The sequence below is a fragment of the Vombatus ursinus genome, unplaced genomic scaffold (genome assembly GCF_900497805.2).
Source record: "Vombatus ursinus unplaced genomic scaffold, bare-nosed wombat genome assembly UNPS02014799.1, whole genome shotgun sequence".
NCBI lineage: Eukaryota > Metazoa > Chordata > Mammalia > Diprotodontia > Vombatidae > Vombatus > Vombatus ursinus.
The window spans coordinates 41,276,670-41,292,331 of record NW_020954577.1 but is presented as its reverse complement, the minus strand read 5'-3'; the positions used below and the strand labels follow the sequence as shown (position 1 = coordinate 41,292,331).

General features: G+C 39.6%; 2 protein-coding genes across 6 annotated transcripts in view; one reads left to right on the top strand and one right to left on the bottom strand.

The window, feature by feature from the left end:
- Nucleotides 1–3,408, top strand: part of AZI2 (5-azacytidine induced 2) — a 37,648-nt gene extending 34,240 nt beyond the window's left edge. For 4 of the 5 annotated variants that reach the window (XM_027872278.1, XM_027872275.1, XM_027872276.1 and 1 more), the window contains one exon: nt 1,177–2,420. In XM_027872278.1, coding sequence (XP_027728079.1) covers nt 1,177–1,577 — 401 coding nt within the window. In that variant the 3' untranslated portion in view covers nt 1,578–2,420. Of the gene's footprint in view, nt 1–1,176; nt 2,421–3,313 lie in introns of those variants that run through there. The other variant, XR_003570017.1, reaches the window with a different exon arrangement.
- A 7,422-nt stretch (nt 3,409–10,830) lies between these two features.
- CMC1 (C-X9-C motif containing 1) overlaps nt 10,831–15,662 on the bottom strand; it is a 78,866-nt gene continuing 74,034 nt past the window's right edge. Inside the window, exon 4 of the mRNA XM_027871978.1 lies at nt 10,831–11,354. Coding sequence (XP_027727779.1) covers nt 11,234–11,354 — 121 coding nt within the window. The 3' untranslated portion in view covers nt 10,831–11,233. The remainder of the gene's footprint in view (nt 11,355–15,662) is intronic.

Sequence of the window (15,662 nt, the reverse complement as noted above, 5' to 3'; positions counted from 1 at the left end):
ATGGTAACTTTTTAAAGTACTTTAAATTACAGGTGGGTTATGATTAGTGTTGGCGGAGGAAAGAATTACATAAAGAAAATCACAGGGTGATTTTATTTTGAAATGTTGAAACAAAATCGTACCAATTATAGGAAGATAACGTATAGTACACACTAAGGCCAAAAGCAAAAGAGGTCTCTCTGCTTAAAATTTTTTTTTATACAACAGTACTTCCTTATGCTGGGTAGCTGAGGAGATCCCAGGATTGGGAAAACTGAAATCTATATTTCACCAATTCTAAATTTATATAACAATTTGAACATGCACTTGAATTTTTTACTTACTAAAATCAGAGATGAGTTATCTAGGAATTTTATACAAGCACTTATTTGTAAATTTCTCCACAGATTTTCCTTTTTATTTAGTGGTTTTATTATATCTGTTGACTCTCAGGTATTTTATTATAATAAATATTTCTTTTAAAAATATTCTTAGAGATTACACTCCTTTGTACAGAACATTCCTATACCCTAAAATTAGTTAGGTTTTATTGTATTTGTTTTGGATTGAGGGTTTGTTTTGTTTTGTTTTGAAATGTAGGCTTCTTCTGCAATTACTGAATGTACACATATACAGTGGTTACAATTTTAAAATTCTTTGTAAGAAGCATGAGGATTCTCAGATAATTCCTCTCAAAGTAAAAAAACTCAGTTGACACAGACCCAACATTTGCGGTCATTCATTCTACTTAAGGACAAGTTTGCTAACAAACGAACAGTATGAACCAAATTCCCCAGAAAACATTTAACTTAAAGAGAACCTCAGTACCCACGGACACATGAAAAGGGAATATGCTAATGAGTGAAACAAATATTGCTCTGGTGCCAGGGGTTTTTATTAGAATGAAGTTTTGTAAAACGTACTGTCATCCAGTTTCGTAGGACCTTGTAAAGGAAGGAACTCTCTGAGATCTATTTCTATAGATCTCAGAAGAGCCCTTCAGGAAGGAAGGCTGCTAGTGTCCAGGTTCTCTGCTTTGTCTACAAGGGGTACTAGGATGATCCCAGGGTTCTTGAGCCAAAACCATACTGTCTTCAGTATTTCATACTTGAAAGTAATGACTTCATTAAAAAAAATTCTGAAATTCATACTAGCCCCTCCCATTAATCTAGTGACTAACTTGTCTTCCCTTTGCAGCTTGTGCGCCAGTCCAGTGTGTTGAAGACCTAGTGAAGGACTGCACAAAATTACATTTGACGTCTTTAACTGCAACCTACAAAAGACATGCTCCTCTTTCACCAAATGGCAAAGCCCTCAGTAGTGCCATGGGTTCTCCTCTGTCCGGAGAGACAAAGATTTTACTGGAGAGAGCAAGTCTCCAGTCATGGGCAGATAATGAGAGAGTCATCCCTGGTGGTCGTACAAACTTTCAAGAACAAAATTCCTATGGCAGAAATTCTTTAGAAGACAATTCATGGGTATTCCCAAGCCCCCCAAAATCTAGTGAGACAGCATTTGGGGAAAATAAAAGTAAAACGCCTTCCCCCAACCTACATCACCTGGATCGGCATAATCCAAACTGCCTTTACAAGAACTGATCCAGAAGAGACTTGTGGTCCCCTTGGGAAGAGCTGTCTGGCATCGGGCCGATGCGCGAGAAACACACATGAGGAACTGGCTCCATTGTGGCATGTGTTCTGTGACTGTCCTTGATTTCAAGTACACACTGCTCTACAGTCATGTGGTTAGGTTTGTTTCTTTCAGCATAGACTAAAACAACTGTGCTAACCAACTCTATTTTAGCCAAGTATAGACACATGCACTACTTCATAAATGACAGGAATTCTCTTAGTGTTTTTAAAAGACAACTCTACCTTTGTTAACAGTTGCTGTAGATTTAGGCATCTCGGGCAAAGAAAAATGATAGGAACTAGTTTTTGAGCTTGAGTTCTGAAAACTATTGACACAGGTTTTGTAAGATGTCTAAATCATAAATATATTCACTCCCAAGAATAATAGAAAGGTTGATGGAGTTTTGGCGCAAATCACGTAAATTACAAAAAACAAACCAACAAACAAATCTTACCTAGGGGAGCAAGCAACTAGTAAAACATATTTCAGTTCCCATTGGTCTTTTTATGAACACATATAGATTGTGGAACTATTGGGATGGAATAATTATTCTATGAATAGTCCATTTCTGTAAACCATTTCAGTTCAAATTTTCAGAATTAAAATTGCTTTCTAGGCCCAGTGGTGTTTGTTACCAAAGTACTAGAATGGTCACCATTACTTTTGTGTGATTTTAATTCTGTTTACAATCCAGACCACTCAGTCATTGGAACTGGCCACGTTCAACAGCTCCCTGGAGCATTCAATTTAAAAGTAAGATTCTTTTTTAAGTTAAAAAAAAAAAAGAAAATAATTGGAAAACTTTTTTGTGGGAAAACTGCACATTTACTAATTGGGTGGTAGATGTCAGGTAGAAAATGTTTTACTATTTTAGACATATCAGTATGTTAAAGGTACATGTGAGTATTCAGATGTGTAACTGGTAAAAGGAATAAATTTTGCCCAAGTGACCACTCTAGCTGCCTTTTCTTTAGTAAAGCAGTTTAATTTTTAAATGGCAATACATTAACCTCATGGAGAAAATTTCAAATTTAGTGAAGGATCATTAATTGCTAAGGAATTTTTGTGGGATTGCCAGAGTTTTGCAAGTGCAAACTGAACTGAACTGTTTACAAAGTATGGAAGAAACAGCTGGCCTTCCAGGGAGCTTTATGGTAACGATTGTGTATCTGTTAACTTGTAACTGATGCCATCCAGACATTTCCTGGTGTAGAGACCTTTTTGCCTTGGGATCTTGAGTGTTTCATGTAGAAGGCCTTTTTTTCCCTTTTCAGTATTAGGCAGTTTGGTGTTATTTAAGCTCAAAAGAATTCCTCAAGCCTCCTGCTGTATTACTGAACGGCGTACATAAACAAGACCAGATATTGTTTGTATCTTTCTATTATCTTACTCACGTATACTGGCTTGTCTGTGATTAATGGAAATGGTGTCAGATGCTGGAATTTATTCTGACCAATGAACACAGCTGACTCAAGGGAGCACAATCTCTGGCAAAGTAATAGAACAAACCCAATATGCATAAAACAAATACAAGTCACTAGGCTTTAGCTGATAGAACCAACTACCTGTGTAATAACAAAGTGGCAGAAACTATTTCTCATGTGGCTGCATAGACCGTATATTATGTCTGATCTCTAATCTAAGCTTTACTGGTGTTGCTTTTCCTTAACTAAAATTGAGTCTTTTTTTTTCTTTTTAAAAGCGGTAAATTGGACGAGACACTGGCTTGGATAACATTCTGAACTATACAAAGATGAAATCATACTGTTTGATTTAAATAAATTATTTTTATTTGAATATGACTGGATACGAAATACTTTGTGTTCCATTTACTGTGACATGCCCCTCCATGCCTCCCTTCCTCCTGCCCTATTTGGTGTGTTTGATAAGGTTGTTTTTGAAGCACAATCACTCATTTCCCATGTTGGCTTTTTATACCAGTATCCCCTGGCACTGGGAAAATTGGCTTTTTTAACTTTGAAATCACTGCTAATTAATGAGAGGAATTAAAAGATGAGTGAGATACAATCTCTCTATACTCCAGAAGCTGGCAATCTTGAAGGGTACAACAGCATTCAATGTTCAATTATCAAACAATATAAAATGCTCTGTAGTTAATGATGTCTTCAGGTTATGTCTAAAAAGCAATTTTTTAAGTGACTCCCCCAAGTACATAAGTCTAGTTAATGGTCCCTGTCTGCAAAATGAGATTTCTTTATTCTAAATGTCAAATCAAGATTGCAGTAGAGGTATGAAAAGATGTTCCAGTGATATTCATAGTAAGCTTCTTTAAGGAAAGTCCTTTTTTCCCACTAATTTCCACTACAGCCTAATGGAAAGAGCACTGGACTTGGCATGAGAAGACCTAGATCTTGCTTCTCTATTATTAAGCACTCAGAATACTGTTAGGAGTTCTTGGAGAGATACAAAACTTAGATTCAAGTTTCCTAATGGCAGAGATAATATTAATAGAATAGGACTCCTACAGAGTCATAGACTTTTAAGACAAATGCCATGTGGTGTTCAAAGTGGAAACCACTCAATACTGAGGGGTAGAGGTGGGATTGGAGGGAATCCATCAGGGAAAGTTTCATGTATTAAGGCTGAATTTGGGCAGCGCTGCCCTTTGCAGGTGTAGATGCTTAATGTGTCGGTGATGGGAGAACATTTATTAAGCACCTCTTCTAGCAAGTCCTAGAAAGTACATAATCTTCAAAGAAGGAACACTGACAGCTACTCAAAGGGCTATGGAAACGCTGCGGAGGGCATTAGTAGGCTGCAGTCAGTACACTACCAACAAAGAACTGTGTTCAAGCTGCCTAAAGAATGTCATAAGAGTCATATAACCAACATTCTTCATTGGGCTTGTCCTGGTGAGCAAGGAACAGCTGATGGTTCTGGTGGCATCTGTGCAATGCCAGGACACTTTGCTGGAGGTTTCTGGCAGGTATGTTAGATGACCATCACCCTAAGGAGATTTCTAGGAGGACGTTTTCAAGAATCACCCACTATCATCGTGATCTACATCAGAGGTGTCAAATATGCCTCAGGCCTCTGAACCAGAGTAATGCAATTGGGAAATAGTTCACGAAATAAATAAAACGGATAATATTCACATGTGGTTTTCTAAGTCAGCAGGCAGCCCACAGGGATCCTTATGTATGGTTTAGGGACCCTTGTTTGAGTTTGATACCACCGATGCTCATCATATTAGTAAGATAGAGATGAGGAAATGCAGCCCAAAGAGACCGAGTGATTTGCCGAGTCACAGAGCCAGTGATAGTTCAGGGTCAGGATTCAAACCCAGGTCTCCTGGCACTAGCTAAGTGCTTTGGATTTTCTGCTACTGCACATTGTTTCACACTCGACTGTTTCTCCAACCGCCTGAATCCCACCAGGGAATCTTATTTACTCCTGGGAACACATAAGTAGATTTTACAAAGCACTTGACATATTAGCTGATTTGACCCTCACAACAACCCTGTGAAGAAGGTGGTATTATCTTCATTTTCCAGACAAGGAAACAGGGCAGAGGAGCCTAGGGTCCCCTGAGTCTGACATCTGAGGGAGAAAGGAGCTCTGGTCATCCTCAGAGCTAACTGCTCTGCCACCTGTCAATGCTGATATCAACCGATCCTTACCATCACCCTATAAGGAAAATGCGACAGGGATCATCCCTGCTTTCCAGATGAGAAAACTGAGGCTGACGTTAAATGACTTGCTCAGGGTCACACGACTAGGAAGTATCTGAGGCAGGATTCGAACCTCTAAGTTGGTGTTTTCTTATAGTCCGCCACGCTGCCACCTCCTTTAAAAAAATCTGTTTCAGATAGAAACTTGGGGCCATGGAAAGCCCTGGACAGATTATGAAAGCCAAGCTAGCTTATCCCCTTCTTGTACCACTCTCGGTCCTGCTCATTGCCCATTTGTAGTAACTGTCCAAATTCTGAGCTTTTTTTTTTTGGCGAGGCAATCGGGGTTAAGTGACTTGCCCAGGGTCACACAGCTAGTAAGTGTCAAGTGTCTGAGGTCAGATTTGAACTCAGGTCCTCCTGCCTCCAAGGCTGGAGCTCTATCCACTGTACCACCTAGCTACTTCTGTGCTTTCTAATATTGGATCAGCTGTAGGTGTTGGTCATCCAACTTCATATCTGGACAACAGGCATCCTTCATCACTTGGTTTTTCATGTGTGGACAGGCCAAACTGGAGTGAATAGAGGTTCTGCAGTGTCCTGGGGCTTGATGCAGTAACGCAAGTAGTCAATGAAAAGTTAAGTGTAGTGGAATCCTCTATTTGCCACACTTTTTGGTCCACTGTACGACTATGAAGATGTGATATCTTAGAGTGTCAATTTGTGAAAGGCTGCCTTTTTCCTTCTAAAACCTTCACCAAGGATGCTCTTGAAGCAAGAATTATTTTTCTCAGAAATTTTGCAGAAATGGGAAAAGAGGTACAGAGGTCAGTAGAGATTTATATTCTCTTGATCACTTTTTATTGTTTTTAGTAATATAGTCTGAAAATTTTTCCAAACATTGGGAAACCACCTTTCGTTGTTCCTCAGTGCCCTCAAATTTGTGTCATCCTCAGCGTATACCTTTTTTGTATATCCTTGGTCCAAATCTGGTTACACTTCCCATCTTTATGTCCTTCAGTAGACATCTTGCATTTCTCCAGAGAGCCCATCTGGTTCTGGGAGGTTAGAACACAAACGGGGTGCCTCCATTGTGCTTCACAGTGAAAAAGAGTTTGTGATGCAAACCAACCTTTACAGATCTTTGCCATTCTCATCTGATGACTTGGCTCACTTCTTGTAAAGACCTTTCTTTAGGCTGTTTTCCCTTGCACTGTTTTAAGAGAGAATACTACTCAATCTTCCACCATTTTCCTCTGCAAGATTTATAAATGCATTTCTATCCTAAACTCTTGCTACCCTGGGCTGTCATCACTTGCCACATGGCAGGAGAGTAAGTGCTTTGTGGCAGAAGCAATCTCTAGATTCTTTTGTTCTCTTTGCTGTGATAACTGATTTACATTGGTTGAGCTTCCTTAGGAAATGGTGATAGTTCCTGTCAATGCCACTACTTTAATCTATTTCCTGTGTTTTGGTATCACCAGCTTATTGAAGTAGGTCAGGCTGGAGTTGCTTCAATTGCATGGTGTCTTTTCTCATTATTATTCTTTATTCTTGCTTGATATTATTTTTATCTTTGCTCTAACAAATCAGTGAGTGGTCTGACTACCCAGCTGTTTCAGAAGTGATTGCCATGTCAGTAACCAGTTATTTCCTGTCTATTAAAATAAAACATGTTGCATTCTTGTGATGTTATTTATTGCTCATCATGTACAATGCTTCTTGACCTTTCTTAATGAAAATATTTATAAAATAAAGGCACAAGGCTTCTGTATAGTCTGCAGGTCTTTGGCCTGCATTATTTCTTTTGTTTTTAATTTAACGTCTTTATGGTAAGATGTTAAATTAAAAATCAAAGACATTTATTTATATATATATGTATATACACACACACACACACACACACACACACACACGTATACGTATAATGAATTCAGCACATCATTTTCAAAATTCTCCTGCTTTTCTATGCATCCTTCTCACCTGCCTTCTGTTCTTTGGGTACTTTAAATACTGTTTCAAAGGCCTTCCTCTTTTCTTTTTCCAACATCACCATCACTACTCCTCAGCCTCCTCCCCCAACAAAATATTAACAAAGAATACAAACCCTTCTAACAGGAAGACTATTCCAGCACAACAGATCCCCATGGTGGCCAAGTCTCCTTCTGGCCCTCAGCATCGTCAGAATGTGGACAACAGGCTTCCTTAGAGGTCGGTCACAGGAAGTGTGGATGGTCACTGCCGGGAGGCTAGTTCTTCAGTCTTTCAGCACTGCCTTCCCTTAACACTGCTGCTGCACTGGTAAAACCTGTTCTCCCACTTACACTCACTTCACTGCGTCAGTTTCTACTTCCTAGGAATGTCTGAAATTGTCTTCTCTCAGTTCTTAGCAGTCTTTCTGACACAATGGTTTTCTAGTTGATTTATAGACCACAATTTGTACAATTGCTCCCCAGTTGATGAGCACCCTCTTAGTTTCCAGTTATTTCCTTTTTTCCCCCTTTAATCACCTATTCAAGATCATGAAATTCTTTTCCTTTAGACTCCCCCCTCGTAAGCATTAGCCTCCCTTGACCCCACCTGTATCTTACCTTTTTTTAATCTTTTGACTTTATTCTAATATTTCTGTTGTGTTGGCCTCTCCAAGTAGAAACTCTGTGCCATTCCTTTGCAACTCCCTCTCCTTTTGTGGCCTCGATTATAGCAAGACTGTCCAAAGGGATGCGATTCAATTGTCACAGCATTGTGTCCAGAGCCCCTGGACCAGGCTCTCACTGTTGTAAGGAGATGGAACAGGGGAAGATCATACTAGTACTGCCTACCTCACAGATGGTTGTGAGGATACAAGTCAACAAATATTTTTAAATTATTGGTAAACTTCAAAGTGTCATTTTACATGAATTATTTTCTCCAATACCAAGAGAAGAGGAAGAATCCAGAAGAAGGGGTGGTCAAAATTATCAGATGCTACCTAGGTGGAACCAAAGAGGATGACTGGGAAATGGCCTTTGGATTTGAAGGTGTGGTTTCCACAGAACAGAGGAAACGACAGACGCAAGGGCTAAGGGGAGATGAGGGTGGTAAAGTGGGGGCTTGGGTAGATTATAAAATAAGGTTTAGCAATACAAGTGCAGACAGAGATGGGTTCATTGGTTGACAGGGCTGAGAAACTACTGTAGAATCTAGGAGAGCTCAGCATATTTGTAGTGAGGATGGAGCACGTTGAGGTGACAGTAAGGAGAAATGATTGATGGAACAAGTCCTGAAAGTGGAAGGGGACGGATCAGGGACACCTGAGGAATTACCATTAATCCCACTACAGCTATCACAACAGCATTTAAATAGCACTTTAAGGTTTGCAAAATGCCTTACATGTGTTGTCTCATTTGATACAACAACCCTAGGAGGTAGATGCTATTATTATCCCCATTTTACAGACGAGAAAATCAAGGTTGATGGAGAGTGACCATAAAACTAGTAAATGACTGAATCTAGATTTGAACTCAGGTCTTCTTGACTCCAAATCTAGCCCTCTGTCTTACGCACCACCTAGAGAAAGACATCAAGAAACTTTTAGTCAAAGGAAATGAAGGACAGCCTCAATCTCTGAAAGGAGTCTGGTTTTAAATGTAGACTAGAATTACCAAGGAGGACCTTGCTAAGGTTGTACACCCTGTTATTTAGTAAGGGGAGAAATATTTCAGGAATTCCCTGACTCTCAGTAATCTCAGAGGTTTGCCTTGCCTTTCTCTGTATTCCAAAATGCTCAGCACCAGCCTGGCAAACAGTAAGTGATTAATAAATGCTTGTGGCCTAGCTAATTAGGAGCAACCAAGGACGGAGGATTAGAGGGTCAGAGAAGCAAGTGAATCATTAGAAGAGCAGGCCAGGTAGCCCAGCCTGGGAGTGGAAACGAATGAACCCAGAAGTGGGGAGAAAGACCGAAGGTATTCTCTGTAGTAAAGAGCAGTGGATTCAGATCCTAAGACCTTAGCTCAGCTTCCTGGCACCACCCACGTGACTGAGCAAATAACATAACCTCTGCAGATTTCTGTTTTCCCATCTACAAAATGAAGAGTCCTAACTCTAAACATCCTAAGGTAAGAACGGGTGAGGGTGAGGAGCAAGTCTGGGGGAAAGGGATTGAGACAGATGGAAGGACAGTGGTCATAAAAGTGATTTCATCCACATTCAGCAGCTGGAAGTTTGGGGATGGTGAGGTCTGAGGTATAACAACTCTACTGCATGGCAGTCATGGGGCAGTAATGGATGCCACTGGGGCTAAGGAGGTTTGAGTGGAAGATGGGTGATCAAGGTGAAATCTGGATGCTGTCAGGAGATGAGGTGGAGAGGAATGTCATGAGCCAAGATGATGAAGTTGCAATAAGTAAAACTGAGTCTTAGCCACAAGGAAAGGAAAAGATGATCTGGTTGATTGGCTTACTAGTTGCTGACCCCTTCATCTATCAACCCATTTTTCCATTTTGATCCAAAGAAATTTCTGCCATATCTGGAAGTCACCTAACCCCACACTTATTGCTTTGACAACTTTTCTTCCCTCCTCAGTTATTTTAGTTTGAACTAAATTAGTAAACTGAAAGATATTTGCCAGTCTGAGAAATTAATTTTTAGGTTTCAAGTAAATTAAGACAAATTAGTTCTTTACTGTATCATTTTTAAAAGTTTAAAATTTCACATAATTTGCTTAAAGGCACTTGCAATAGAGTATCTTAAAAATTTGTTAAAATAGTAATAGTCATTTTAGTTCATAAATGAGCTTTAAAGATTTTTCCTTTTGAAATTACCACAAAGCTATCTAGGCTGAAAAAAAGTGAATAAAAGAGGGAAAAGAGTATGTAAGTTTTCTAAAGGGTAATTAGTTATAGCCACAGAACAGCAAAATATGAACAAAGAAAGACTTTTTAAAACAAGAAAATCTTTCCAAATTGACCAGAGATCAAGGATTTGAGTATTTACTATGAAGCATTACAGGGTAAAACATGTAAGGCACAGCCCTCTGCCCCAAGGAGCTAATTCAAATTAAAAATCTATTTAAACTTACTTTACATTATATCACACTTCCTCCAAAAGATCTGTATTACAAATTCAGTTACTACCATGAAAAGAAAGATAACTTAATGTATTTAAATAAACTATGAATTTCCATTACAATAAACATGAATTTCCATTGTATACAACTATATTCTCTTTCCCTTCTTTCTGATCATTATCTTCTTGTCATATAAAGTGATTTTCACTCCTCACTCTAACCAAGGAGCAGTTGGCCAACCAAAGGGATGCGTATTCAGTGAAAACAAAAAGAAAGTTGGATGCAAACACCCCTTGGACAGAACCTGAGACCAATGACTGAGAACAACCCGCCCCCCCCACCCCCCCATTAGAGATTGTGGCTGAAGTTCATAACATCTGTATCTACCCTTTCAGCTAACAAGTGTGAAAGGTGACTGATGCTGGCGTTTTATTCTTGTCACTCCCCTAAATTAACAGTACTTACACTGATTAAATACTTATGGAAACCTACTATGGTACACCACACTATGTAACAGACACTGGGGTGAAGCGTATGCCAAGGGAAAAAGCCTTCAAATTTTATTATCAAGTTGTGGGATGAAACAAACACATTCATTCATTTATGAAAAAATTCAAGAATAAAAGGTGTTTAAGAACACAGTACAACAGAGGGGAAGCAGTGTGAAACCCTGGACAAGTGAAGGTAACGATCAGCAGATCTTAGAGGTCCATAGAGTTCATCCATCTTATTCATAAAAACATTCCTTCCATGATTCAATCATTTTCTAGCCAATGAATCAGAACTCCAAAGGTTAGAGAAATTTAATAAAAGATATTTTTTTCAAACAACAACAATATTTCCATGATATTAAGGGGCAAAACCAAAGACACTGGCTTCTTGTACCTCATGCTCTTGCCATTGAAATTAGGGTAAAAATTCTTCATAATTAACTATTTTGCTAAATGTTGGTAGGAAGCTTCTGCAACCTGCTCTTAGAACGAATTCCAGTTTTTCTAAATTCTTCTCTTTCCTTCAAATATTCCATTTTGCATTCTTCATAAAAATCTGGGTTTTTGTAGCTATAAAAAGGAAAAGAAATTAGTATGAAAACCTTAAAAATGAAGCACAGTAAGTTTTCTTCATCATCATCATCATCATCAGTAGTAGCAGTAGAAGCAACAGCAGCAGCAATAGCAGTAGTAGTAAAGCACCTGGTTTATCTCAGACAAATAAAATGGCTATTTTTAAAAGAAAAGAAAAAAAAGCCCACACAAAATTGAATTTTTTTTCTTTTTAATCATATATTAAGTTCAGAAAAGATAATGACTCTCTTTTCTTTTTTCTTTTTTGTTACTCCAGCTCCCTTTGCCCTCCCACCCACCCCATACTGGTGTTATTTTATAAACTGTTCTCTTGTTTCTGCTCTCATTACTCTGCTTCAGTTCATACAGGTCTTCTCAAGTTTCGTCATTTCCAACAGTACAAAAATATTGTATTACATTCATATACCAAAATCTGTTCAGGTATTCCTCAATAAGTAGGCATTCCCTTAGTTTCTGTTCTTAGCCTTCTTGTATTCCTTACAAAAAGTCTACCAAAAATATTCTTTGTACACATGGCTCCTTTTCCTATTTCTTTGATCTCTTTGGGTTGCATAAAAGCACAGTAGTAGCGCTGCTGAGTCAGAGTATGCAGAGTTTGGTGACTTTTCACCATAGTTCCAAACTGTTTTCCAGAAGAGCTGTATCAATACCCAGCTCTACCAACAGTATATTGGTATGTCTGTTTCCCTATAGCACCTTTAAGATTTGCCATTCTTTTTTTTTTTGTCATGTTGGCCAATCAGATGGATATTAGATGGAATCTTAGAGTAGTTTTGATGTATCATTTCTCTAATTAATGATTTGGACCATTTTCGTGTGTTTATCAATAGCTTGGATTTCTTCCCTAGAAAACTGCCTGTTCACATGCTTTGGCCGTTTATCTATTGGGTAATGGCTCTTATTCTTATAAATTTGGATCTGTTCCTTACAAACATGTACATAAGACCATCATCAGAGAAACTTTCTGCAAAACTTTTTAATTTAATGTAACTGAAATTGTCCCTATCTTCTGTGCTCCTCTCTGTCCCTCATTTGGTCCTGCTTTCTTCTCCTATCTGTACATCTGAAAAAAAATTTCTTCCTTGCTCCTCCAATTTTTTTATGATGTTACTTTGTACGTATCCCTTTTATATATCCCTTTGTAACTTATCTGTTTTGTGGTGTGGGATGTTGGTCTTTACCTATTTCTGCCAAATTCTGTCAAATAGTGAGTCCCCTAATGATGTCTTAGCAGGGCTAGGGAACCTGCGATCTTAAGGCTGGTCACATGCGGTCCTCTAGGTGCTCAAGTGCGACCCTTTGACTGAGTCCCAGCAGTTTCACAGAACAAATCCTTTTATTAAAGGGATTTATTCTGTGAAGTCTGGACTCAGTCAAAGGGCCGCACTTGAGGACCTAGAGAGCCACATGTGGCCTCGAGACCACAGGTTCCCCCCTCCTGCCTCAGCTGATAAATCAAGTAACCTCAGGCTTCGTCCTACATGAGCTCTGCAGCTCAATCACCCTATCTTCCTTCACGTTCCAGGATAACACTCCTCTTCTCCTTTTACGGCTCGGACTATTGGTCTTACTCCCCTGAGTCTGGGGGCCTCCAGGGCCCCGGCCTGTAATGTCTTCTGTTCTCTCTGCACTTTTTCCCTTACACATCAGCTCTCGTTCCCGGCCACTGGATGCCTCTCGACCCTGATGTCCCAACAGCCCCTCAAGCTTAACGTGTGCAAATACAAACACATCCTCATTGTCTCACACCTACTCTTCCTGCAGACTTCCTGATTTCTGTTAAAAGGCACCATTAGTCTTCGAGTTAATCAAGTTCCCAACCTCAAGTGTCATTCCGGACCCTTGTCACTCCCCTCTCCTCCCACATTATACTGCCAAGTCTTACTGATTCAAAGTCCACAACACCCCTCACGTACTTCACATCATGTTCTCTTAATTTAGGCCTTTATTATCTCTCATCTGGATGACTGCAATGGACTCTGCTTCTAGTCCCTTCCAGTCCTAACCCATCTTCTATTCAGCTGCCACATGAATATTCCTACAATCTTGGAGGAGAGAGGCAGTGTGGAGTAGTGGACAGAGAGCTGTTCTTGTACCAGTAAGACCTGAGCTTTACTTACCACCTCTGCCACAAACTGGCTGCGTGATCCTGAACAGGTCCTTCGGGTGCTCTCCAGTCAAGCTAGCCTAACCGGCCCTCTATGCCCTGGATGCAATGTTCCTTCTCCTTGTGAGCTTGCAGTCCCTCCCTCTTCTCTATTTAATATACTTTATTCCTCTTAAATCACCACTCAGGTGCCACCTGCCCCACCCCTAACCATGCATGTCCCCAAAAGCTTTGTCCTTTTCTCTATGCTCTCTCTCACTGATTCTGTCAGCCCCCAAAGGTTCAAATATCATCTGTACAACAATGACCTTCAGATCTAAATATTCACCCTTAGTCTTTCTACTGAGCTCTAGTCTAAACCATCAGCTGAAGACAGGACATTTGCATCACCTCAAACTCAACATATTTTAAACAAAAGTCGTTATATTCCCTCCCCAAAAAAACCTCCTCTTTTGCTAACTTCTCTATTTCTGCTCAGGGAATTTCATCCTTCTTATCACCAGGTTAAGTCATTCTTTTTTTTTTTTTAATTTTCCAAATGAATTATTTAATAGGCAGGTCTCCCCCTCCCATACTGTACTTGTGAAGTTAATTTTAAACCCAAATGTTATAACTTACATTTATCCTAAATACATTTCATCTTATTCAATCTGACCCGAAGTCCTAGCACACTGAGATCTTTTGGGAGCATATCTAACAAGATGAATTTTAATAGGGATAATTTTGAAAATTATTCTCTGTTATCCATCAAGTTATTCATCTCTCACAGCTGTGTCATCTGCAAATCTGGTAAGCATATCATCTGTGCCTTGGTCAAAATCATCAATAAAAATGTTCATCATCATTTACCCACAAATAGATCCTTGGTTCTCTAGTAGAAACCTTTAAAATTCTCCACTAATTAATTATTAATATTTGGAACTGATCATTTAGCCTCTTATTATTCTATTCTTCTAACCCATATTTCTTCATTTTTTTTTCCAACAAGATGGCATGAGGGATTGTCAAAAGTTTTCTTAAGATTCACTTAAATTTTATCTACAGCATTCACCTCAGTCTATTAATCCTGTCAAAATAGGAAATAAGGTTGGTCTGGCAAGAATCTTCTTGATGACATCATGATGGCTTTTGGTTGTCACTGTTTCCTTTTCTATCTGTTCATTAACTGTCCCTTAAATATTATATTCTAGAATTTTGTACAGGTAAGTCATTCTTGATTCTTCTGTCTAACCCCTCATATCCCATCAGCTGCCCAGGCTTATTAATTCTACTTCCATCTACAACATCTCAAACACAGACATCCTTCTCCCCATTCCCACAACCACCACCCTAGCTTTCGCGCTCTCATCACCTTTTACCTTGACTTTTCCAATAGCCTCCTAATTGACTGCCCTGCCTCAAAGCTCTTCCCTGTCCAACCTATCCTTCACGTAAGTGCCAAGCAGATATTCCTAAATCATGATGCTGACCATGTTATGAAACTCCTCGAGAGGCTCCAGGGGCTCCCTATTACCTTTAGGAGAAAATACAAGCCCTGGGTCTAGCCCTTCGCAATCTGGTTCTGGCCTGTCTTTGCTCCCCTTCACGTATTAGACACTACAGAAAAACTGGTTTCCTTGCCATTCTCTCTATATGACATTTCAGCTCCAGCTCCATGTCTTTTTGTAGACTATTCCCCATTCCTGGACTACACTTTCTCTTGTCTTTCTCTAACTTAGAATCCTGAATCTCCTTCGAGGCTAGCTCGAGGGTCACGGTCACTTCCTACAAGAGATGTTTCCTGATCCCTCTAGTTGCTAGTGCCTTCCTCTGACTCCTGGGAAACCACTTTATATTTCCTTTGAATGATTCAATATTTAGTTGGCTATGTACATGTTTCCCTCCCCAACAGGAATATACATGCCTTGAGGGCAGGACTGGTTCATTTTTGTCTTTTTAACTCTATGCTTGGCTAATCTGCCCCTGTAAACAGAGGTCTCCTGGACACTCTGAGTACATTAGAGGCAGAACTATCTGACACACATATGAAAACAAACACAGGGGCAGCTAGGTGGTGCAGTGGATAGAGCACCGGCCCCGAAGTCAGGAGGACCTGAGTTCAAATCCAGCCTCACACCAAACACTTGACACTTACTAGCCGCGTGACCCTGGGCAAGTCACTTAACCCCAATTGCTTA